This window comes from Macrosteles quadrilineatus, unplaced genomic scaffold (genome assembly GCF_028750875.1).
Source record: "Macrosteles quadrilineatus isolate MER2022 unplaced genomic scaffold, UCM_ALF_1.0 Scaffold_1__1_contigs__length_201487025, whole genome shotgun sequence".
In the NCBI taxonomy this organism is placed as follows: domain Eukaryota; kingdom Metazoa; phylum Arthropoda; class Insecta; order Hemiptera; family Cicadellidae; genus Macrosteles; species Macrosteles quadrilineatus.
In genome coordinates, this window is record NW_026542594.1 from 193,568,961 (window position 1) to 193,594,611 (window position 25,651).

Here is a 25,651-nt window from a genome sequence, read left to right on the forward strand (position 1 = left end):
ATAATCCTAATACCTTTGACTATACAACTTCAGTATTCCATAATCAATGCTAATACATACAAACACAATACGTTCTTTAACAGAGAGAGATACTTATAATAAATTCTTGGTTCGAGAACAATAAGTAAGCCAATGATGTAACTATTGAAGTTGTTGAAGAAGTCATAATAAAGCCACGGCCGCCTTTAACTACAGGCCGCGGCCTGGAGTTAAAGGCGGCCGTGATAAAGCACACAAGCTTGGTAGCTGCACAGCAGCTGCATGTTTATTTTGTTTGCTAGTTTTGAAAGCTAAAAAGGGAGAAATGTCAAACCGTAAAACTCAACCTGTCAACTGAAGAAACAAAAATATAAATAATTAATAAACTGTGAACTGAACTGGATCACGACAAGCATTGCAAAAACACCCAGTGTAATGTAGTTGAAAATACAATATTGCTAACATTTTCTTATCTATAACAATTATTTTCATCGCCTGAAGATATATTTTTGAAGTGTTGTTGTTGGTGCTGAATTAAAGGCAGAAAACTGTTATCTTGATTGTATAATTAATTGCTTTTTACTAAGTTTATAGGTTAGTTTACCTCAACAACTGCAATGGGTCTTTTAACTGTAATTAAAAAGATGAAGCAGAAGGAGAAAGAAATGAGAATTTTAATGTTGTATCCTTTTAAATTTGGTTTCATAGGTTCACAGGTAAACATTGAATAATCAGCAACAAGTAACTTAATAACATTATCATGCCTAGACTAGCATAATCAAGGCCCTTTTACATTTTAAACCCACTAGTGTATTTAACTTTACTAAATGAACACATTTGGGTAACTTAGACTTCCGTATCTGTTGTCAAAAACATTTTTGTATTTGTATTTGTATCAAAAACCCACTAGTGTATTTAACTTTACTAAATGAACACATTTGGGTAACTTAGACTTCCGTATCTGTTGTCAAAAACAAATTAGGCCTAATGAAAATATCGATTATTCGATTGGCTGCACTTTACTTTATGTCAAAAAATGTACGTTTCATTTGATATATCGTTTGGTTAGTTAGGACTTATACAGAAGTCTAGCCTCACGGAAACTTTGATATCTGACTCCAGTTTTATAAATCTAACCTGGTTAAAATTTATGAAAACCAACTCACTCGTTTGGTTAAATGTGATTTCTGTACAAATTAGTACCGCTCATTAGTTCCTTAATTTAGTAGGCCTAAGTCATGTGATGTATTTACGTTCGGAAAGTAAGTTACGTTTTAAAAGCACCTCCGCACTACACTTGTGAAAAAATCGTATTAAAATAGTGTTGACACTTAAGTTAAACAGTCTTGTTGTTACCTTGACTGTATATATGGGTTGTGACTTACCCTCTATATATATTTTTTGCTGATAACGTGTCAAAACTAATTCAACCCAACTCACCAGGGAAGGTGTTAACAGTACCGTACTAGCATAAAATCCTGCGAGCTGCAAGCCTCTTGTTGCAACCTTCATGATCATACCGAAAAAAAAAACTAGGCCTACTTCCTGGTCTGGCAGCGTAATATACTAATTAGTATTGTTTTATTGTGAATTTTTGTACTCTACCAGCCCACCTCTTGCTTTGCGTGATATATTTTACCCACAGGCTTAAGGCCTATTTAGACGAACAAATTCAAGATTAAAAGATGACGACGTCTTTAAAAAAACTCTTGGAGGGGAGAAAACTAGGAGAAGAGAATGTGAAGTAGCAGTTCGGTAGTTGTATGTTTAATTTAAAATAAAACTATTTTTCAATCTTAAACTAACCAAATGGGAAGTGGATTTGTGCGAAAAAGTCTTTTATTCATGGTTTTAAAGCATGGTTGGTTCTAAAATATTATCCTTCTCAGTAGAAATAAGATATGACTTTAATATATTTGTTGTCTCCTTAACTCTTAATTTCAGAGGATTAGACAATGCTGGTAAGACTACAATTTTGAAACGAATCAATGGAGAAGAAATTGATACAATTTCACCAACATTAGGATTCAATATAAAAACATTGGAACACAAAGGGTTAGTAGGCCTATTTAGCCATTTTCGAAATGAAGGTTGTCTTAATATAGGCTACAATTTTTATTAACGTTTTCAAAATGTATATCCGTGGATTGTGACGGACTATGGATTTAATGGTGTTTACTGTTCATATCACAAGCTGTTAAGCCCTACATTAACCAACACCTTTACTAACTGAAGAATTAGGCCTAGTTATAAGTTGGTTAGTTTTCTTTTGGTGGGAGTGGATGTTTTCTGATTTTTTTTACATATTACGTTTGTAGCGTAATCAAAAGGTTATTGTAGAAATAATAAAGTGGACTGTATATGGGTTATTAATTTAATTTTGACAACAGAAAATATTATGGACTTTTGGTTGAATTTTTAACACTGAACTATAGTTATGTTACCACTTTGACGTTATTAAGGTCTTGAAAGAAGATCTGGTCGAATGTTGCTCTAGTTGAGAAGATATGTTTCATGAATGTCCAAATGTTCTCACAGTACACAGAATTTAGAGTCAAATTAAAAAAGGTTTATTTAATGAACACAAAAGGAAAAGGTAAATGAAATAAGTCAAAATAAAAGGAGAGAGAAATGAATTATGTTACACAAAGAAACGATATTACAAGAGAGAAAAATTGCACTTTTTGAACCAGAATGTTTACCTTGGAATGTTTACATTTTCAAATTTTTATTATTGTATTGTTGTTGACATGTGGGGATTATGCTCATATGGTCAGCTGGCCTTTTACTGAACAACGTTATTTTTCAACCAGTCTTCTGGAGGATCAGCCGAAATATCCGCTTCCGGACCACATGTACCTACAGCCATTATGTAGATATATCTATCAAACGTCGGAGTATTAAAATAACTCTTTAGATCGCCTTACACTGAAAGAAGTATTTTTTAGTTGTTAAATATTTTTGTAATTTCTTATACTTGAATGGTTTAATGTAGGTACCAACTGAATATCTGGGATGTTGGGGGACAAAAATCGCTTCGTTCTTATTGGCGTAACTACTTTGAGAGCACGGATGGACTCATTTGGGTCGTGGACAGCGCAGACAAAAGAAGACTCGAGGACTGTAAAAGAGAACTCTACACGTTGCTTCAAGAAGAGGTATGTTTGTTTATCCAGGAAGCAGCCAGGCCTTTAGCGCAACGCTTTGGTTGACTGTAAACCATGTATTATACAGTTGCAAAGACATAAAACAGTATAATCACTCCAGATATTTTGTAGTACAAATTAAACTATGTATTCCAGTTGAAGGTTGTTTGTATAAAGGTTAGACATCCCAAGAATAAAACTACCTGCGCAGAAACAAAAAGATCATGTGGTTCGCGCCGGTGGGTTTGGGGTACCCTCCAAATCTGCGCGGCGCAAAAAGGCTCAGGGTCGTTTTGTTTCTGGGATGTCTATAGTATAGCAGCAAAATTACTTAGGCCTACTATTTTAGTTTTCCGTACTAACACACTCATGACCCCGTTTATTCTATTGTATCCGGTTAGTAAGGTAGGCCTAATGTTAATACAATTAAATATCAATATACAGGGTGCGGCAAAAGTCAGTATACCGAAAAAGCAGTTAAACTGTAGCTAGCATTAAACATAACTATAAAAGTATAATTTTAATATACCTGTTAGAGAAGCTGCTCAAAGTGACCACCATCATTGTCTATACACTTGTAGCACCTTTTCAACACTGACTTACAGATTTTGTTGCATAGTTGTGGTGTGAAAAAAACATCAAAATGTTTTGTTATTAATTCTTTTAAATGTTCTAAACATTGAGGTTTCTCCGAAAACACATGTTCTTTTAACCCTTTCAGTGCTATGAAACGATATATCGTTGTTTTAAAAAATCTCTAAGGGATATAGAGAGGAAGGTTATTTTAACAAAAAATAGCAAAACGGCCATTGGTGACCTGCATGTTCATAGGATACACTATCAACCACTTAGCTAAAAGATTCGCCCAATCCGATGATTTCGAGGTGTATGTCTAAACCAAGGATTATGAACACCTCACTATGCCCCAGTGGTTGTAGTATATCGCTACAAACGCACAGGTCACCAATTATTTGCCACACAGGACGGGATTCGAACCCGAGCAGACGAATGCCACTGGCCAAGTGACACACGCCCTAGCCTTCTCGGCTATCTGTGCTTGAAGACTGGGGAGTCAAAACCCGGTATTTAAGCTGTCGCCACCGATTGCGAACAGATGGCGCTACAGATGGTTGTTCAATGCGTTACCAGGTAGCAGCACCAGTTAGTCACGGACTATTTAGATGCAATCTTTTAGTTTAAACACAACAGTGATCATAAATGTGTTCCTGAGACTTTGCTGCAAAACATTAGTTTCCCTAAAATGGCTATATTACGATAACCTCGTCCAACTAAATCAAGGTTAAATTCAATATTACATTGTAAACTATATGTCTTTTGATTTTATGAGATTTTGGTTTCAAATAATGCTATCAGAACATAAAAATTTATAGGAAAACCAGGAAAATTACAACAAAAACTAAGTTTTGTTTAATGTTTACTACAAATAGCGGGATTTATCTTTCTTATATATTTTCTTATTGTGTTATTATTCAAAATTAGCCTAATTAATAAAATAGTGACAACATGACAGTTAAAATTCAACAACAGGTAATGGAATTAAAAGGCAAACAAAAAAGTCTTACAAAATATGAATTATTGGCCTAGCACTGAAAGGGTTAACAAACCCCACATACTGAAATCGCACGGAGTTAGGTCTGGGGACCTAGCAGGCCACTCAATAGTTCCTCTACGTCCTATTCATTCATCGCAGTTATCATTTAAAACTGCTCGAACATTTATTCCATAGTGTGGAGGTGCTCCGTCTTGCTGGCAAATAATCGAACGACGACGCAACTGTTCAAAAGTGGGACTGTTTTCCAACTCTAAGAACACATCTAACATCCGTATAATCACGATCGAATTTCCACCAATTTTTAAAAGAAAAAGTCGTTGCTATAAGTTAGTTTACGATTCATGATTAAAAACACCAATAATAGAAGTTAATAATACAAGCACTACACTCACCAACTTAACTTCACTGTCACTAGTGGCATACTAACAAAACAAACATTCATCGATAAAGAATAAACAAAGACAAAATCAACCACGACTAGACGTCAGATTAGATAAGGAATAACACTGAGATAATAATAGCGCGAGAGATAAACAATGACGCTCACCGGCCTGCAGCGGTATACTGACTTTTGCCGCACCCGGTATACAGTTGTGGTAAAACGCACCACAGATACTTTAAAACTGCTGTACCTGTATTTTTACATGATTTCAAACTATGCCGGTACCTAATACAACCTGTTTTATATATCATTTTGTTTGGAAAATTATGGGCTTCAATGTAACATATAAAACATTACAAAAAAATTTTCAACAACTTTTGTGGGGTTAACATTTCTCAAAAATTATAAAATAAATAAAAAAAATTATGTTTGAGCTCAATAAATTGTTATAATTTATAGGTCTACAAATATATTAAAATAGTCACTTTGTTCAACATTTTGAGGATTCCAAAAATATAATAATATAAGGAAGTAGGTTTGCAAATAAATAAGTTATGGGCAAAAAACAGATTTTGTACATAGCATTTAGCTAAGAATGCATAGCCTAACCATAGCTAAGAATCTGGCTGATAATCTATACTTATTTAATACGCAAGCAGGTTTTTTGTGACAATTACTCCTCCGAAACTACTGAACCGATTGACATGTTTTTGGTGTCATTGGAAAGAGCGTAACGTGAAGTTGTGCAGGAAACCTTCTTTTTAAGGAAATAATTAGAGAGTGAGGCCCTGGGGCCCTTTAAAGTTTCGTATTTCTCCATAAGGATAACAAGGGATATAATTTTTATTTACAAAAACATATGTTTGTTATTTGAAAATAGTCAAAGTCTACTACATAATAATTGCTGTGTATTATGACTGTTAATGTATACTACATTTCAATCTAGGATTGTGTGCCTTAAACTTTACTCATAATGGATCTCACTACTTTATTTTCATGCTGGGAATAGTAAAATTTAGTTGAGAATAAGTTACCATATTTAGAAAATTTTTACTATATAATAATTGATGTATTTAAAATCACAAATCTTTGACATTATTAATTCATTAGAAACGAAACAGCTGATCGAGAAATCAAACAAATCATCTACTTCATGTGAATAATGTTTTTACACAAACATAGTTTTTTTTTTTTTTTTTTAACCAATAACTTGATTCTTTTTTACTTGTGGGTGATGTATTTTGAGTTTTCAGTTATGAAAACACCAAGCCAAGTAACTTTTATCTAATTTTCTTTATAAACTAACAGTATTAATGAATTACTACATGAACTTGACAAATTAGGTAATTAATTGTCAGTATGCCAAGGGGAAGAAGAGTGGGTCCTCGAAAACAGACGAAGGCGGTGACACCCATCTAGAAGATCCAACTGAGTTTTTAAATATAGAGGTCAGTGGATTGCCAAGACACAGATACTAATAAAAGGGGGCAGTGGTTTTATCTACATAATTAATACGCTACATGAAACTTTGCCGGTTGAACTCCTCCGCCATTTCATAACCGATTTTATCCATTGACATCTCATTGGAAAGAGCGTGTCGCGTAGATTTGCAAACTGGCCTTACATTTTTGAAAAAGTCCCTTGGGCTCTGCCCCAGTGGCTGTTAAAGTTCCCATTTTATCCTTATGAAGAACATAATTGTTTACATTTTGATCAGCTGTATAATTTAATTGCTGTTATTTATTTTTCAATTCAATGAAACGCATTGAGTGCATTTTATACTATTTGAGTTTGTGTAAACATAACCATAGACTAACCAACACGAGTATGTTTTATCTATGACATAACCCTCAAGACGGATCGTGTTAGTATGGTTGTATCTTAAATTTGTGTATTTATCGTTGTTTTGTGTCGTTATGATGGATCGTGTTAGCATGATTGTAACTTAAACTTGTGCATTTATTGTTGTTTTGTGTAGCTATAATTTGTTTATTTGTTGTTTTTTTCTTCTTTTAAATGCCTCCGACGTGACGAAAACGAGACATAGACAGGAGGCGTAATCGTGATGACAACCGCAGCTACAGACAGTGGCGCGTAGGCTTAACTCATCACAATCAGCACCTGACCCTGTACAATCACAACTATGAGGCTACAAAATGCGCCCTAATACTACCCCAAAACGACTTTTCGTTCTCGATTGGCCCTCTATCAATGACCTGTGTTGCCTGTACAGCGAGGAATTTTACGAAGGAGAAAACCGGCCGGAATGCTTTAGGTTTATCAATAACGAAGATAAACATGATCTGAGTTACACACCAGTTATCTTTGAGGTGACTCTTTTAAACTCATTGTAAATAGTCTATGACTGTTATTCGTTTTGAAATAACTCCTGTAATACTTTGCAATTGCTCGAATTCGAGCAACATGTACACTAGTTTAATCAATATCACTACCTACTTCTTCAGGATCATCAACCAGCCCTTCAAAATCACTTAAATCTTCTTATAAATGCACCACGTATATCACTACTTTTGATTTTTAACACTAAAACAATGATAAACGTAATAAAACACATCAGTCATCGGTGCGAGGTTAACCAAGCTGTTTACAAATACGCACGTCAGCTGTCTGCTACAATATTTTTGGAACTAAAATGAAAAGCGTCTAGAAACAGACATTTAGGAGAAAGCTCAGAATCTGCCGAAAACAACGATACCAATCTCGATCCAGTTCAATCTGATTCAGTCAGTCCCAGAGCCTTCGCCGTAAACAATGTTTGTGTGTCGCAAAAGCGACGCATAACACCACGGCGGGTGTGTTGTTTGTCGATTAAGTGACGCTTAACATTCGGAGGGTTAAACAGAATTAGTAGGGCCAAAATACAGAAAATAACCAAGTTTTCTTAATTTTCCCATCTTTTAACTGTTGGTAATTTATTTGATAAAGATTTAAGTGATCTCTATTAATTAGTTTATTATTTTTTAGCTAGATTAATGAATCCAATCAAGCTAGTTAAAGCCTATTCTGTTGATTTAATGTTCTGTAAAAATATGTGTGGTTAGTTTTTTATGGAGTAAAGTAAAAAGAACACTTGATTCAATTTTAAACTTTCTAAATCAGAGGTTCTAGGCAAAAATTTTATTGATTGTGGTATAGAAAAATATTTCAACCATAGTTCTCCAATGTTTGTACTACTAAATTCAGTACAATTGTAATTGTTGTGTTTTTTTACCACTAATATGTGGTATGTGGTTTGCTTCAGCGTTTGCTCGGCGCAACTTTGCTGGTGTTCGCAAACAAACAGGATCTGCCTGGCTCCTTGACGTCTGAAGAGATTAAAACGGTAAACAAGTTGTTCTTTAAATTACTACATAGATTGATTGGTTGATCATATTCCGTCTATGATATTTATTTGAAAACATTTAATCTTCTGAGCTTCTTGGTTAAAATTTTATTTTAGGATGAGACAAAATCTATTCTTAAAATACTAACATCGCAACAATGTTAAACATATCAACTTTATGTTTTCTAGTCATAAATAATTACCAAAGCTAAAAAAATATAGTACTGTAATATTAAACGGATAGGGTTTGTCTATTCATCATTCTGCTAACCTCAGTGCTTGTTTACTTCCTAAATTGCCTGCTTCATTTCGGTCTTTTCCACATATCAAAGCAACATAACAAACAAACTGCTGGGAAAGTGATGAATGTGTGGGATTTAAATAGGGACACATCTGACATGTTTCAGGAAATATTGTAGTGGAAATCCAATCTCCACTCATAAATTGTCAAAGACCAACAAAAGTAGCTCACCACTTGATGGCGTCGGAAAAGCCACATGTGTGGGCCAACCTAAACTTTTAATGTAGACTATTCTCACTAAGTAGATTAGTTTGTTAACGTCCTACCAAGAATTTCATTACTGTTACAGGTCGTAGAGTTGGATTCCATTAAGAGTCACCACTGGAGAATACTTCCGTGCAGCGCTGTCACGGGAGACAACCTTGTCGTCGGCATCGACTGGCTGGTTTCTGACATTGCTGCCAGAATCTTCACACTCGATTAACACGTTCCTGATTATTTAACCTACCAACAAGGTTTATCATGTAAACTATTTATTAACCCTTTTTATTTTATATACAATTTTTAATAAAGTTTTTTTTTTGTTTATAAACTTTGTCTATAATTCTATTTACAAGGCTGTGTAAGTAAGACTGGGACGGTGGCAACGTCCTGTAATCCAGCTACTAGGAGGTCACGAATTGTGGATATTTATAGGCATGTACTGTGGATACGATACTCCCTGGTGTGGATTAACGTCCGCACTAGTGAGTACTACGACTATCTGCAGTACTATCCTGATAATTAGACCAATTTGTTAATACCAAGGCAAAAATGTGGTTCGGATTCCACTATAAACTGTAGGTCCCTTAGTTGCCATTAGCTGTTTGGGCTATTTATTAACAGCTGTGTCTAAGGAATATGTCGGCCTTAGTCACTAACAAGAAGACTACAAGATCGCGCCACTCATCACTATTCATACTTGGCTTAAAATACCTACTTTGTATGGTCACCATTTCATTGAAAAGTGTAAAGTATAAAAGTACAATTATTGAGAAACTTTTGTGAGGTTTGTGGTACAGAGGACAACGGTGTCCCATGGTAGTCTTTATTATGATAGCTGATTTGCTTGGTATGCCATGCAGCAATCAAAGTCTACTCAAATTTGATCACTATCTAGAAGGAAATTGTGAACACACACTGTCTGCCTCGTAATAATTTGTACAACGTGGCAACTCCATTAGTCACTCATTGACATTTTTCTTATCTAAATACTTTTCTGTATAAACATCAGTCAACCCGTAATGGATTTCAATAGGTTTAGCCAACCTTCCCACTGAAATATAATCACAAAACAAAAACAGGTTTAAAATTTGGCGGAGAGCCTTGATTTTTCATCCCACTATTTTGAATGTGGCAGAATAGCATTGGATAAATTAAATATTACAATATTTGCATCAGATTTTAAGGTATATCCTTAATTGCGACAGAAACTTACTGTAGAACTTAATTTGCCGATAGCCTTTGTATGTTTGTAAAGAAATTGAATTTAGAAATATGAAAAAAATGTACACGTATTCCTATGTGAGATGCTTACACAGTTTAACATTAACATTAGTTTTGGTTTTAAGTTTTACCGACAGAGCTACTGAATTCGACAAAAAAATAATGTTGAGGTAATTTTAATAAAATCTGTCTTTAATTTTACTGTAATAGTGACTTGTGGTTGCTGAGGGAGAACATCGTCGTCCGAGGTCATACAATCTGCATACGCCTCACCTGAATAAAAGATATACGTGAAAATAGTACCAAAAACAAGAATCTTATACCAACTTAAAAGTATTGCACTGTTAAAAAAAAATCAATTATGTTTACAAATATTTTATGTACGGAATACTGAATATACGGTAGTTTAAATTAGTGTTCCAAAATTACGTTTTGGTAATCTACAAATTTTTTAAAATGGTTCTTTAAGGTACGTTTTGCTTGGAGCGACAGGTGTGACAGCCGCGCGGCGAATGTCGCCGAGCGGCTGTCGCGGGACACTGATCTTAAGGGTTTGCCTAGTCCTGTTTTGCTTGGAGCTACTGTCGCTAGAGCCGCGAGCTGCAGTCGCTGGGTACTGCTCCAAGACCAGTCAGGAGCGACAGTTGCTTAGCAAAGTTACATTTCTGATTGTTTTTATAGTGTAGAACATTTTGACAAGTTCGACGACCTTTTATTTTCGCTATATGGCGTCGTCGGCTACCCGGACAACGCCTGGGATTAAGTTAAATTTTAGTGGTGAGGAAATAAAACGACAGTTTATTAGAAGTAGTGGCAAAATACCCTGCGCTTTATGATTTAAAACATATCTCCTACAAAGAATAAAGGTAACGTCTGGTTGGCAGTAGCTGGTTAAGTCGGAAGATCAGGTTAGTTTAATTGTATGTTATTGTATTACAAGTTATTTTAATATAGGTATTTTTTCATCTACAATACAATCAACAAAATATAATTTTCACTCTGTGAGGAGGTTGTTTATAACACTGATATTCAATTCAAGTTATGCTTGTGTACTGCAATTTATGGAGAAATTGAGTAATTGTATTACATTTTGGCTTGTAACATGACAGTGTAGGAATGTTTCTCATAACAAATAACTAGGCCTATAAAGAATATTTAATTGTTAAGTTTTACCTGTTTTACTAAGTGAATTTATCGAATTTATTTAGTGTCTTTATACTTAGTGCTTTGAGGTTAGGTGCACTGACGGTACCACGTCTCGTGAAGCCAGGAAAAAGAAGTTGTCGCTCCAAGCAAAACAGTCTACCACCCCGCGACTGCCACTCCTGTCGCTCCAAGCAAAACGTACGTTTAAACAGCACTCACCTCTTCATTGATAGCCTCTTCGACTCGTTCTATTCCCTTTGTGATTTTACCGTGGAGATGTTTCAGCTGAAACATTGTTATAAGACAATGACGGAATAAAATATTTTTATTAGATTGTATTAATTCATTTACTGATAAAATTAGTCAACAAAATTATTTGTATCATTTAATTGCTTGGAAAGAATTCTGGAATGTGTGACAAAAACAACAAATTATGCTCAAAAAGTAGGTATTTTCCATTAGCCTATTGCTAGTGTCCATTTAACACGTTGACTGCGCGCGCCGACTTTAGTCGGCGTCGCCAATATATTGAGTCAGTGTGAGCTTAGCCTCAGACGGAGACGTTATAATCGTTGCCAGCCTGCCAGCTTAGAATGCGAGCTTTACTTTGGTGTAGGTTGGTACTAAAATTTCCCGTAAAATCCTGTCTGGCAATGCTTTTGTCCCGGTTTCGGGGATTTTTTCTCTTCAACCCACATTACAAAGACACTGGATACGGATCCGTGCAGTGCTGCTACCTTTGGGTGTTTCAGTGAACTACATCCACTCTCGGGGTAACGCAGCACAGTCACCACTGCTCTTATGTGATTCGTCAGACTGAAATATTTGAATGCCAATTGCATTCGCTGATTCGGTTGCGCGCCGGGGCTTCGCCCGCCACTGGGGAGCGCCTGTATAGTCGGCACGCGCAGTCAACGTGTTAATGATTTTGATGTTCATTATGCACAGTAAATTTATTTAAGAACATTTATATTTATTTGTATCCTTAATAGGGCTTATTCTACAACAGTACACATTTTCAGTGAAATACAATTGCATTACAATTACATCATAGGAAAGCCATGTATTTTTCATGTCGAACAACAAAAATATCATTTTAAGTTGAAGCTTACATAAAAAACAGTTCTCAACATTTAGAAAATTCCAGCCACCAGAGCTTGGTTTATAACTGTATTCACCGTATAAGTAGAGCCAACTTACCTTTGCAGCAAATTCATCTGTGGAGCCATCCGAAATCGTAGAATATTGATCCTCCTAAAAAAATACACAATAAAAAAATATTTGCAATCTTATATTTTCAAGGAATACACAATAATGTGATAATATTAAGAGATACTAATTGCTTTTACTAAGAGATAATATTAATACTAAGACAAGATGTTACTATGCATTCTACTATCTACAAATGGTTTTGTATGCAGTTTTAACAAATAGTTTCTGTTTAATTAAACAAATCGTTTTATTCATAATGTTCTTTTCTACACTATAACGCCGAAAGCTTGTGGAATAAAGCCAGCAGAGTTGATTTGTACCATGTAAAGTAGAGCCTCGCTAATTTGAATTTCAGAGGAAAGCAAATATATTTCAAATTTTAGGAAGCTTTAAATATAGAGAGTTTGAATTATAGAGGTCAGAATAAATCAAATTTGAATTATGGAGGACCAGTTTTAAGTGTAGAGAGTTTAAGACAACGGAGACTAATGAACACATCGTGGGAACATCAATAAGAGTGTCAGTTCATGTTTCAACAGGAGTATTTTTTGTTCTAAATTCTAATTACAGAGGCTTATGGTAATGCAGTTTGAAATGTAGTATTGTAGAGGTTGACTTCGAATTGTAGAGAGAAAAATCACTTTGAATTATCAGTATATTATTTTTTTGAATTTTAGAGGTTTTCTGAAGGGAACAGACAAACTTTACTAATTATAGAGGTTTTCGAACTATCAAGGTTTGAATTAGTGAGGTTCAACTGTATTAACATAAATAACAACTATATAAGTATTGTTTATATAATTACCGCAGCAACGTCCGCAGCTGCTATTTCGTTAAGCCTTGCCTCTATATTGTCTAGCCTCTCTTTTATTTCCCTCTGCAAGCAAAAAAAAATACAACTAATATAACTGCTAATCTAATGAAAATGAAAACTAATATTTTTAGATTACAACAGAGTTACCACCCATACGAATATATTGAAATCGAACGCCATCCGCAAAGCTAAATATCCAGAGAGGATGTCTCAAAAATCATAGAATCAAGAAGAATTTTTAGAAACAAGAATTGACACTAGGCAGAAAACTCAGTGAACGCCATCTTTAAAACACCACAATTGACTCGCCGATGATGGATAAAATTGACACACATTGAAATATGTAACGTTAATGGGACATAAATCTAGAGCTTCATTTTAATTATTTGACCATGCTGTACGGGGTTATTCAAGCTGTTTAACAAACTCACAGGACTCAACTGCTGCATAGTCTTTGGACGAGCGGGAGTGACAGATTGTGCCGTCGTGTCTGAACTGCCTGGGTAGCCACTGTCACTGACCGGGCTCTGAAAAATGAAAAATTTAGTGACTTGGTAAGTTTAATATAAATGAACTCAAATATTGTCCAACTCAATAAATAAAAGCAAGCCATGTAGGCACTGGTCCCTTGAAGCATTTTTGATTGGATAGCAGACTTACGTAGGGGAAAAGTCCACTGTGGCATAAAAAACTACTTAAAACAGAATATTTTACATTCACCGACAGCATTGTCAAGAAAACTTCCCGACCAAACCCTTCCTTGGTAAAAAAAAAAATCACACAGTGACATATTCTAATTTGTGTGTCTTGTGTAGATTGCACCCTTTTCAATTCTGGTAAGCCTGCTATCCAAACCAAAATCCCTTAAACCTTGGTCCTTATGTGTATGTTTTCTAGTGGAATCCGTCTAATAATCAAGTATGCCTCAATACTTTTGATACAATAATATTTTTAATTAATAAGTTTGTTGTATAATTGTTCTGAATTAACAAACGGTACCTATCAGTAAACTGACACATACAGTATTTTCTACCAAAATAATGGGTAAGTAACTTGTTTGGTAGATGTAGTAACTTGGGGAAAATTTTGCCAACAATTTTTTTCTCAAAAACAATACTTTTCCTACAAACTATGTATGTATGGGGGGGGGGAGGTTAAAAGTAACAATGCCAAATACTAGAACTATTTTAAGTCATAGAGGAACCTTCTGGCCTGCAGATGTTGGGCGTTTTTGCGAGGCAGACTTTTCTCTTTGAGGAGTCATTATTTGGCGTTTGCTTGGCTGAGCACCCTGAAAAAAAAACATTGTGATTCTAGAGAGTTGGTAACCAAGAGATTAAACAAATACTGATAAAAATAATCCCTACAAGTTGTTTATGGGACTTTGGTGCAAGATTAGAAGTTCTATCCCTGACATATACACAAAAATCTAAAGGGGCTTGGGACACTTTCCCTAATATTGAACAATGACGTGCTTGTGATTCTTTTGTACAAACTGCCACTTGCATGAACAAACACTAAACAACACAAAAAGGTTCGCAATAACATGATGTCTTAGACAATAGATTTAAAAAAATGGAATTGATACAATCAATACAATACTCAATTGGTGGTTTGCTAGCCCTATGAATTAATTAGTATGAATGAATACCGGTTTATCATCCACTGGAGAAATTGCGTCCAGCATTGCCTCTATCATGTCCAACCGTTCCCTCACTTCCTCCTGTAATAAAAAAAATCTAGAGAAGAATAATACATGTTCATGATTTAATCTCGCTTCTTGTAGAAATGGAATGAAAACAACAAACTTTTAACATAAAACGTATAAGAAATTTGTGATTTAAATATTAACAATCATACTAGGGTTATCTCACCGGACTTATCAGGTCAGGTGATGATGTACTCTGTGTCCAGGGAGAAGAAGAGTCAGGACTAGTCCAAGGGTATGGGTCAGCTACACCCTAAAAGTTACAAAATATCAATATCCCACTTAAAATGTACAAACTATTTATGATATCAATAAAAACTTATACTATTTAACTGCTTATTGTGGATATTTCCCAGAAAATATTATAAAAAAACAATTGGGGAACAATCTTTAATGTTCTTTAAAGCCTTATAGTTTGTTCAAATAACGACAGCAGTCAAGGATGAGACATTTACGGCCAATGAATTCAAACCTTATCCATTGGCTGCAGATAGGCCTTATCCCCAGCCGCTTTCGTTATTTGAGCAAAACTATAATTCTTTATTTTATACATAATTTGCCTCCAGGATTGATTTAATGACTTAAAATGAGGTTACTAACCTGTCGTCAATCAGTCCTATATTGTCGTTGATGACTAGTTTCGGGGCTAAAAACCCAATTTTCAAATCTTCTCGTTCAGTCGTCATATGTCAAACATATCTTCTTGCACAAGCCGTCGTCAAAGTTATTTCACACATAAACATAACACATACGAAAACGTTTAAATACCAGACTGCACAGTCTGGTTTTGTCCTTGGCCGGCCACACGCGAATGTACATGTCTTTGTATTGTATTATAAACGTTTTCGTATGTATTATGTTTATGTGTGAAATAACTTTGACGACGGCTTGTGCAAGAAGATATGTTTGACATATGATGACTGAACGAGAAGATTTGAAAATGGGGTTTTAGCCCCGAAACTAGTCATCATCAACGACAATATAGGACTGATTGACGACAGGTTAGTAACCTCATTTTAAGTTATAATTTTTTTTTTTACATTAAAGTAAATTTAATTCAGAACTACATAACACATTGTTTTTTGTTTTTTTATAGAGATTTTCAGTGACAAGAAGAGACCAAAATTATTGCATCAACAGATCAAAAACATACTTACATGAGGAGATTTAGCAGGATGGAATGTTGGAGAAGTTACTGATGATGGACGTTGAGTTTGTTGATTATTTGGACTCTTTTGATTGTTTGAAAGTCCTTGATTGTAGGGACTCCCTTGGTTATAAGAAGAACTTTGATTGTAAGGAGAACCTTGACTATACCCTTGATTTTCCGCCCTTTGATTGTACGGATTCAATGGGTTATCCTGAGCCTTTTGATTGTAAGGAGTCCCTTGATTGTTCGGAGATCTTTGATTCTCTGGACCCCCTTGATTGTAAGGAGTCCCTTGATTGTTCGGAGATCGTTGATTCTCTGGACCCCCTTGATTGTAAGGAGTCCCTTGACTGTTCGGAGATCTTTGATTCTCTGGACCCCCTTGATTATAAGGAGTCCCTTGATTATATGGAGATATTTGATTCTCTGGACCCCCTTGATTGTAAGGAGTCCCTTGATTATATGGAGATATTTGATTCTCTGGACCCCCTTGATTGTAAGGAGTCCCTTGATTGTTTGGAGATCTTTGATTCTCTGGACCCCTTTGATTGTAAGGTTGCCCTTGATTTTCTGGAGGAAGTTTATTGTGTGGATTCAATTGGTTATCCTGAGCCCCTTGATTATAAGGAGTCTCTTGATTGTATGGAATCCTTTCATTTTCTGGAGGCCTTTGATTGTTCAAAGTTCCTTTTGTGTAAGGTGTATCTTTGTTTTGAGGCTCTTTCTGCAAGTTAGTTCCCATCTGATTAGGAGTTTCTTGTTGTTTGCTTGGCACTCCTCTAGGCCCTGTCTCTTGCCCTTTTCTTTGGCCATAAGGTTCATTTTGATGCAGTCTTTCTTGTGTTTTATGCTCTTCATAACCTTCAGGCTGCTGACTGTATTCCTGAAAAAAACCCGTTCAGTGTTACAACAATTAGTTCACCTATTTAGTGTTTATAAAATTCATTAATGAGATTCCACCTTACTCGTCTACTCCCCATGTAATCGATCTTCTGTATAACGAAACACTGGTGAAAACTGGGTATGAAATAGAAATATCTAGTTAAAATATCAATAGTTGAAGGTTTGACTCACGGGATGATGTTGCGGAGTCACAGTTCCGGGTGATGCAGGTCTCGGTCTCGAAGTCGTTGGAGTTTCTTCAAACTGAACATTTGGACCCTCTCTCGTAGGGGATTTTGGTTTAGCAGGTGTCTCTCTCTGCAAACATTGAGAAGCGACTTTTATACCGTTATAAACATGAGTGCGTGGAGATGGTTATTTTTATTCTCTCTGGTACTGTGGAGAAAGAAAAGACATAAAGGAATTTCTCTGACAGTAGACGTGGACTAAGTAGGTGATATCTTTTATAGGAGTAAAGAATCTTGACTGGATTTCAGCCGGATGTGCCGAAGAATAAGGAGTAAGTATGAAAGTGAATGTTAATGAAAAGCTTGAATAGAGAAAAATTTAGAAGATGAAGATAATGTAGAAGAGTTTAGAAATTCAAATTATTTGATCATACCAATTCCTTTTAGGTGAGGAGAAGGGTGTTAAAGGTAACATGAAGAGTGCCCAAATAGATGAAGATGAAGGACGACAATTCAAGAAAAAACGGAAGACTTTCAGGAAAGCGGAATGGTGAGCAAGACCCCAACTAAAATCAAGGGTGGCAGAGAGGCTGTGATTTTGCGAAATTACTCTCTTGTTGAGTAAAAAAAAAAATGTTTTACAAGCAAAAGAACACAGATTCTAAAACTCTGAAGTTGTGTTCAAACCTAACACCTTTAACTCTGACCGATTTTTACATTATTTTTCCAAACAAAAATATAATGTGTATGAGGTATTTTATTTTCAATAACAAGTGATTATGCATGTAGAGATATTTATTGATTCCTTATCCAACTAACTTACAACTACAACCAATATGGCAGTAAAAGTGTTGTTTAAAAGTATATTTTCTGTATATATAAGTAGGCTCAAGTCATTAGCCAAGTAATTTTTATTCATTGCAAGTCATTATTTCTAGACTTTTCAAGGCTCTAACTTACCTGGGCTTTTGTAGGCTTGGGTGATACACCTCTCTCCTCCGGTGAAGGACTCTTACTTTTTGACAGTAGCTCACCAGTCTTCTGAGGGCCAATAACATAATTCCATGAAAAACTATTACTTTTCCAAACTTTAGCTATAAGTCATACCATTTCATTGATCTAACTGGTCTAAGAAGTTCTTATTATGTTTCTCGATAAATTCTTGGATCTGCAATAATACCTCTGGACAGTGGCTATTTGACATGTGTAAGTATGGACTGATCGAAGTGCGTATAAATCTATTTCACTCAATTTTGCAAAAAACATAAACCTCTTCAATAAATCTTGGAGTAGTAGTAGAGTGTACAGATAAAAGTCATAAATGGTACTTTAATTTAGTAGAGTAAAACCATTTAAACTGTATCACTACAACACAAAGTATTGTTTATTATAAATCCAACTCACAACAAAGGCTTCAGGTAGGGGTCCAAATATGCGATCCATCTCCTCTTGAATCTGGTCCCTTTCGTGGTCAAGTCTGTGAATCAAATCTTCCACCGCCTAAACACATTCAAAAGGAATTAATTTATACTTTTCTTTCTCTCCCTATCCATATCTATTATAATTATTATAATATTATCTATTATTTTTGAGATTATATATATAATTTATTATAATAATGGAGAAGGTGCGGTACTGTTTTTGTCCAAATTTTTGAGTTTGTAAATGAGTACACAGCTGTAGTATCTCCAAGCATTTTTTAATGGTTTTGAAATCATTTAATTTATGGTGATTTTTCCATAAAAACTTTTAAAATAGCGAGAAAGTTGTATTTTTACAAAATCTACCAGAAAACTTTGATTCAAACAGCAGTATCAAAAAGCAAAAAAGGTCGTTAAAACCTCGTAATTTGGTTAAAAAAACATCCACCCACAAAATCGCTTTTTCCAGGTTACTTATAAAAAATCTACAATAAAGTCTTAAAGTTTGTCAGCAAATTAAGAAAATTTTAATAATAATTGTTGACAGTTCAGTCATAACTATAATTTTTTACCTTCTGTTGTTTTGGATCCATTCCTGGTTGGACTTCAATTTTCTGAAAATAAATTAAAAAATTATTATAGTTTAATCGGTTACAAAACTTTTTAATTGGTCCAGCAATTAATTGCCATGGGTATAATTCAATATCAAAACTAAGGTTTATTAATGGTTAGGTAATTTATGGGGTTGTTATAAAGTTATTTATATATTGTAAAAAATTGTTTATCTTAAATCTAATAATTTATATTAATTAATTAATAATTAAAGGTTTAGTTGAAATCTTACCTCTGGTGGTTGTCCATCACGTTTTATTTCAATAACCTGCAACAAAATGTGTAACCTATGATGCAAGTATGATATTCTTCAAATTATATTCTGTATGATGGAACCTGTCTTCTTATTCTCCTTCTTCCTGGGGACTGGCATTTTTTCTAAGTCCCATCCCATGCCCAGGTAGACAGGTTCCATCATACAGACTATATAAAAACTATGTCAACATGTTCCATCAACTTACAGGGATCAAAGTTAAATTAAAATATAAAAATAGCCATAAACCATACAATCAAAGTTTCTTTAGCAGATTTAAAAGTGCTTTGGGTTCAAGCCCTTGATTAATTTGGGTTTGAGTCCTTGATTAATTTGGATTTAGGCTAAAAAATTATCGTTTTCATCAAGTTTGACTTATGAAAATTTTAAAGTCTGCCATTTTTTATTTACAGTAAGTATAAGGTTCTATAATAAATATTTTAAAACTTTTTATGACAAACACTTTTAGGTACTAAGTTTCATAAAAATATCACAGCTTTTTGAGTTATTAATCATTGTAAACTTATTATTGGTATAAAATCTGGTTCTTCGTTTTTATGACATCCTGTCTGGTAGCCTATTGTGAGCTAATAACTAGACAGCACTGTCTTCTTAAAAAAAATGGCAAAAATGCATTCTAAATTGTTTACCATCTCGTGTTGTCTAGTAATACTTCATAATTTAAAACAAAAATTTCTTTGGAACTACGGTGTAAACAAAATCTTTCTGAATATATGCAGAAAAAATGAAAGTACCGGTACTATTAATATAAATTACAAATAATACTTTCTCCGTTTACTATGTGTAGGGGGAGAAAGTAAAAAATGATTAAATATATCAAACAACTTTTAAAAACTTTTCCGATGTGATTATTTATATCTTATTCTCTCTAAAATTTGATTCCCCTCCCTAGAGGCACTGTAAATTTGTATGCTTACCATTACTTCTCTGTGGCTTACCTCCCTGACGATACGTGATCTGTTTCTACCTCCCTCCGCCATGCCTGGATGTTTATCTACAACATCAACAATTTTAAAAGTAAAAGTCTATTTTTTAATTGCCTAAAACCTTAGTTTTAAACTTAAGCTGGCATATCACAATCACTTAGGAAGAATGATATTATGTAGGTTGGATGCAAAGTAATTCCGTACTATGTCATCAAGTGTAAAAATAAAAGTAATAAAAATATTAGGAGATTTTGTTAAATAATAGTTTTTAACGAGAAAAACATTAAGCAAACGAGTTTGCTTGTTTCTGTGTCCAAGAGTGTTTTACGAAGAGAGGAAAATATAAAATATATTATAGTTGAAGGAAAATAGAAAATCTATTATAGTTGAAGGTCCTAGAAATGGTACCAGGAGATTATTGATTGAATTAGTGCTCGTAAAAGGGCCTCTCGTTTTGTAACAAGGTGATTAATTTAACCACTAAGTAAAACCATTTATCACCATTCAATTATTTATAACATTTTGCCAAAATCAAGTTTCCTTTTGTGCACGTGAAATCGGAGCAATATCACACCATAATTTTATAAGCAAGGGACTAGAAAATAAATATTTAAACACATACAGTAGGCCTACTATTAATAGCTTGCAAAATACGAATATTTACAAAATGCATACCGGTACCCAGAACACGAAAATAAAATTCACATTGACGTAGTACTTGCCATAAAACACGATAGGTCTGTACCAAAATAATTAAAAATACGGTCAGAAGTAAGTAACCCTTTACCTTGGAATTTTGCCTTGAACTTGAGATAATTTAGACGAACATGATCTAGGTGTTTGTAAACAAAAAATGATAACTCGATATTCATCATATGACAGGAAGCTATTCATTTGTTTTTTTATCATATGTTGAGTTGAAACAGTGCAAAATATTGAGGCAAACTCGGTTATTTGGCTAGAAACGCAAAAATTAGAACAGCGACTGTATGGATCATAAACATAAACAAATAACGTCACTGGCACGAAAGTAAACATATTTAAATTTATGTAATTGGAACTGTCAAAAACAGCTGTTATGGCAATTACTAATTACAGACATTCGGGTCGGTGACGTCATTTGGTTATGTTTATGATCCATATGGTTCATGTTAACTTATTATTTGCTAGATACAATTAAAATTACCTACGTGTAAAGTGCCGCACGTTCCGCATGGGAGATGGGGCATTAAAGTGATTACAATATTGTAATATTTGTAATTGCTGTTTTCAAGTATGCTAACTTTATAAAATTATAATATAACCTAAGAACCCTGATTTTTATTTTCTTCCATGGTAGTCTATGTTAAAGTAGTACCTAGCTACTGTATGTACAACAGTGCTTGGTAAATAATCAGGTCTCCAAATCGATTGAAAAAGTTTTAAAAATTCAATTACTTCAAAATCTGACGTGTATGGTCTTGCCTAAAGAAACAGCTGATTTATCCAACGAATCAGCTGTTCAATAGCGTACTATTGTTTAATAAGGATAGGCTACTTTTATAATTACCTACGTTCCAAATACAAGAATTAGTTTAAAGGAAGAGACGGAATTATACATGTAACCTATACATAGCAATTGTCATACAGTTAGGAGCACTGAGCTAAAATTATAACTGGAGGTAGCACTGCCATGGCAGAAGTCTGTCAAAAGCGAGTCGCTGATTTTGTTAGGTTGGTATAGCAGTAAGTTTTCTTACCATAGCAATAACATGGCTTCTTATAACTAGGTTGGTATAGCAGTGAGTATTTTTGTCATACTTGAATACTTTTAATACTTTAATAATTTTCTTTGAAATGGCGACCATACAAAGTAGGTATTTTAAGCCAAGTATAATAATAGTTATAGCAATAATATGGCTTCTTATGACACCAGACTCACGCAAACATGGCGGCTGGCGACACGCATCTTTGACATTCAGTGCTACCTCCAGTTAGAATTATAGCTCAGTGGTTAGGAGTCAGAGGTTCTGTTCTGGCAGCCTTTGCACTCGGCGACTCTGAGGTCTTTGGAGTCAGTGGTTCTATTCTGGCAGCCTTTGCACTCGGCGACTCTGAGGTCTTTGGAGTCAGAGGTTCTGTTCTGGCAGCCTTTGCAGCCGGTGACTCTGAGGTCTTTGGAGTCAGTGGTTCTATTCTGGCAGCCTTTGCACTCGGTGACTCTGAGGTCTTTGGAGTCAGAGGTTCTATTCTGGCAGCCTTTGCACTCGGCGACTCTGAGGTCTTTGGAGTCAGAGGTTCTGTTCTGGCAGCCTTTGCAGTCGGTAACTCTGAGGTCTTTGGAGTCAGTGGTTCTATTCTGGCAGCCTTTGCACTCGGCGACTCTGAGGTCTTTGGAGTCAGAGGTTCTGTTCTGGCAGCCTTTGCACTCGGTGACTCTGAGCCCTTTGGAGTCAGAGGTTCTGTTCTGGCAGCCTTTGCACTCGGTGACTCTGAGGTCTTTGGAGTCAGAGGTTCTGTTCTGGCAGCCTTTGCACTCGGTGGCTCTGAGGTCTTTGGAGTCAGAGGTTCTGTTCTGGCAGCCTTTGTACTCGGTGACTCTGAGGTCTTTGGAGTCAGAGGTTCTGTTCTGGCAGCCTTTTCACTAGGTGACTCTGAGGTCTTTGGAGTCAGTGGTTCTGTTCTAGCAGCCTTTGCACTCGGAGACTCTGAGGTCTTTGGAGTCAGAGGTTCTGTTCTGGCAGCCTTTGCACTCGGTGGCTCTGAGGTCTTTGGAGTCAGAGGTTCTTTTCTGGCAGCCTTTTCACTCAGTGACTCTGAGGTCTTTGGAGTCAGAGGTTCTGTTCTGGCAGCCTTTGCACTCGGTGACTCTGAGGTCTTTGGAGTCCGTTGTTCTGTTATGGCAGCCTTTGCACTCGGTGACTCTGAGGTCTTTGGAGTCAGAGGTTCTGTTCTGGCAGCCTTTTCATTTGGTGACTCTGAGGTCTTTGGAGTCAGTGGTTCTGTTCTGGCAGCCTTTGCACTCGGTGACTCTGAGGTCCTTGGAGTCCGTGGTTCTGTTATGGCAGCCTTTGCACTCGGTGACTCTGAGGTCTTTGGAGTCAGAGGTTCTGTTCTGGCAGCCTTTGCACTCGGTGACTCTGAGGTCTTTGGAGTCCATGGTTCTGTTATGGCAGCCTTTGCACTCGGTGACTCTGAGGTCTTTGGAGTCAGAGGTTCTGTTCTGGCAGCCTTTGCACTCGGTGGCTCTGAGGTCTTTGGAGTCAGAGGTTCTTTTCTGGCAGCCTTTGCACTCGGTGACTCAGAGGTCTTTGGAGTCAGAGGTTCTGTTCTGGCAGCCTTTGCACTCGGTGACTCTGAGGTCTTTGGAGACAGAGGTGCTGTTCTGGCAGCTTTTGCACTCGGTGACTCTGAGGTCTTTGGAGTCAGAGGTTCTGTTCTGGCAGGCTTTGCATTCGGTGACTCTGAGGTCTTTGGGGTCAAAGGTTCTTTTCTGGCAGCGTTTGCACTCGGTAACTCTGATGTTTTTGGAGTCAAATAATCAGATGGATCAGTCTTGAAAGGTGTCACCTTTAGTTGAAGATTGTGTACAGATGTCGAAGGCTGCTTTCCTACTCTAGTTGAAGATTCGTCCAACAAAAAATGCGATCCTGGTTTTAGAGAAGGCTCGATGTAATTAAATGGTGACGCTCCTATCAAATCATTTTGCGACTTTGACGAGGCGGGCGAAACCTATAAGAAAAACTCGAAATTATTTTTATTAATTTTATGAACTGTAAATAGGCTTATTTGTAAACTAGATTCAAGATTCAAGAAACAGGTCATTCTCATGAAATAATGTGTTTTTTGTAAAAATATTCTAGGCTAATTCATAATGTTAGGTCACCCTAAAAATAGACTTCGCTTTGAAAAGTGTGCACAAATACACTGTCTAGTTGTGTTTTAAGTCCCTCCGTCCATTCATATTTTTTACTCTAAAATTTTTTCATCTACGAAGTTTTTGTATTGTTTTACTAATTTAAAGGATCCTCGTCTCTAAAGAAACAAAAGATTTTCCTATGGGGAGACTAAACCTTCTCTAAATGTGATTTATAAAATGTATGGAAGTATTTGATGTAAATAACTAGTTTTCTATTTGATCTAAAAATATTCGGTATTAATTTTATTCTATTTAAACCTCTCTAATCTCACGAAAAATATACATAGGCAATTTTCGATCGTGAAAGGAGCTAAAAGGATTAACACTCTTGAGAATCCCAAATTAAATTTTACATTTCAAAACAAATATGTAATCTCGAAGATTTAAAAAATCTCACCTGAATTTTTTGTTTCGGCAAAGGAACCGTGCTAGTATGATATGATCTAACTCGTTTTACTTCCTTCTTCAGCTCCTCTACAGCTTTCAATAGTTTCGACAGAGTATTTGTAGCCTCTTGCTCCAAGATAGGTCTAGATTCTGGCTGTTTTGTACAAGCTATACATAATTTCCACGTATACCATGCCACAGCGTAGGGAACTAAACCTTCTAAAACATTAATTATGTCGAGCAGACGATCTTCTTTCTCTTTCAAAATTGCCAAGTCAAACTGATGCTTCTCTATTGACCTGATCAATTGACTTTTGGTTTGATCAATTTCTTGAACTTTCACAGGCATTTTCACACTAAACTTATTCACTTTTACACAGTTGTCACTTTTAGGCTAAGCAATTGTTGATGTAAGCTCGATTGAATACATTTCTTTTGTAATACATCTTAGTAGTTTGATAGTATTCTGCTTGGTCACAGTGTATGGATTCTAATTTGCATATGGAAATAAGTAGTGACTTGTAAAACAATAAATTTTGAATTGTAAACCAAATTTATGTAAATTGATAAGGTTAGCCAAATTGTACTGTGTGTACCGGTACTTGTTTTGAATTTGGAATTCTGTTAACTGTCAACATAAATCAGCTGTTTGAGTTATTGATTGAAAACCAACATTTTTAAATCATTCACCAGCTGGTTAATAAGAAAAATTCAAAGATCACGACCACAATTTTGCATTTCACTATGTAATTGGCATATTTTCATAATAAATACTGTATAAATAACACTGGCGCATAATTAAAATATTTATATTTTCAAAATATTTTCTTGTATTTTATTTATGTGTTTAGAAATATTTTTGGAAATAAAACACTCTTGCATTT

General features: G+C 35.4%; 3 protein-coding genes across 6 annotated transcripts; 1 reads left to right on the forward strand and 2 right to left on the reverse strand.

The window, feature by feature from the left end:
- The first annotated feature begins 379 nt into the window (after nucleotides 1-379).
- On the forward strand, nucleotides 380-9,256 carry LOC128983430 (ADP-ribosylation factor-like protein 2). 3 transcript variants are annotated; one of them, XM_054402719.1, is made up of 6 exons: nucleotides 380-661; nucleotides 1,924-2,034; nucleotides 2,975-3,137; nucleotides 6,439-6,528; nucleotides 8,343-8,423; nucleotides 9,014-9,256. In XM_054402719.1, exons 1-6 carry the CDS (start codon nucleotides 597-599, stop codon nucleotides 9,146-9,148), a joined length of 645 nt encoding a protein of 214 aa, XP_054258694.1. In that variant the 5' UTR covers nucleotides 380-596; the 3' UTR covers nucleotides 9,149-9,256. The 3 variants fall into 3 exon arrangements, with proteins under 3 accessions (XP_054258694.1, XP_054258695.1, XP_054258697.1); XM_054402720.1 differs by having other exon boundaries at nucleotides 6,448-6,528; XM_054402722.1 differs by lacking the exon at nucleotides 6,439-6,528.
- Nucleotides 9,257-10,320: 1,064 nt separating this feature from the next.
- LOC128983431 (translation initiation factor IF-2-like) lies at nucleotides 10,321-21,369 on the reverse strand. 2 transcript variants are annotated; one of them, XM_054402724.1, is made up of 16 exons: nucleotides 21,270-21,369; nucleotides 20,495-20,550; nucleotides 19,515-19,550; nucleotides 19,243-19,284; nucleotides 18,654-18,749; nucleotides 18,210-18,287; nucleotides 17,254-17,379; nucleotides 16,187-17,062; nucleotides 15,196-15,282; nucleotides 14,973-15,044; nucleotides 14,526-14,612; nucleotides 13,753-13,848; nucleotides 13,313-13,384; nucleotides 12,496-12,549; nucleotides 11,515-11,580; nucleotides 10,321-10,422 (listed from the first exon to the last, which is right to left on the reverse strand). In XM_054402724.1, the coding sequence occupies exons 1-16, from the start codon at nucleotides 21,355-21,357 to the stop codon at nucleotides 10,399-10,401; spliced, it is 1,956 nt and encodes a 651-aa protein (XP_054258699.1). In that variant the 5' UTR covers nucleotides 21,358-21,369; the 3' UTR covers nucleotides 10,321-10,398. The 2 variants fall into 2 exon arrangements, with proteins under 2 accessions (XP_054258699.1, XP_054258698.1); XM_054402723.1 differs by having other exon boundaries at nucleotides 18,210-18,290.
- Nucleotides 21,370-22,468: 1,099 nt separating this feature from the next.
- On the reverse strand, nucleotides 22,469-25,326 carry LOC129003616 (proteoglycan 4-like). Its single transcript, XM_054431917.1, has 2 exons — nucleotides 24,778-25,326; nucleotides 22,469-24,193 (listed from the first exon to the last, which is right to left on the reverse strand). The coding sequence occupies exons 1-2, from the start codon at nucleotides 25,114-25,116 to the stop codon at nucleotides 22,469-22,471; spliced, it is 2,064 nt and encodes a 687-aa protein (XP_054287892.1). The 5' UTR covers nucleotides 25,117-25,326.
- Between the last annotated feature and the right edge of the window lie 325 nt (nucleotides 25,327-25,651).

What these genes read in the sequence shown, in the direction of transcription:
- LOC128983430 (XM_054402719.1), top strand. Translation starts at nt 597, where the DNA reads ATGGGTCTTTTAACTGTAATTAAAAAGATGAAGCAGAAGGAGAAAGAA. An exon ending in GAAATGAGAATTTTAATGTT is followed by an intron (nt 662 to 1,923) that starts GTATCCTTTTAA and finishes TCTTAATTTCAG; the next exon opens with AGGATTAGACAATGCTGGTA. An exon ending in AAAACATTGGAACACAAAGG is followed by an intron (nt 2,035 to 2,974) that starts GTTAGTAGGCCT and finishes GGTTTAATGTAG; the next exon opens with GTACCAACTGAATATCTGGG.
- LOC128983431 (XM_054402723.1), bottom strand. Translation starts at nt 21,357, where the DNA reads ATGATGAATATCGAGTTATCATTTTTTGTTTACAAACACCTAGATCAT. An exon ending in GATCACGTATCGTCAGGGAG is followed by an intron (nt 19,551 to 20,494) that starts GTAAGCCACAGA and finishes ATTTTGTTGCAG; the next exon opens with GTTATTGAAATAAAACGTGA. An exon ending in CCAAGCCTACAAAAGCCCAG is followed by an intron (nt 17,380 to 18,209) that starts GTAAGTTAGAGC and finishes CAATGTTTGCAG; the next exon opens with AGAGAGACACCTGCTAAACC.
- LOC129003616 (XM_054431917.1), bottom strand. Translation starts at nt 25,116, where the DNA reads ATGCCTGTGAAAGTTCAAGAAATTGATCAAACCAAAAGTCAATTGATC. An exon ending in TGCCGAAACAAAAAATTCAG is followed by an intron (nt 24,194 to 24,777) that starts GTGAGATTTTTT and finishes TTTTTCTTATAG; the next exon opens with GTTTCGCCCGCCTCGTCAAA.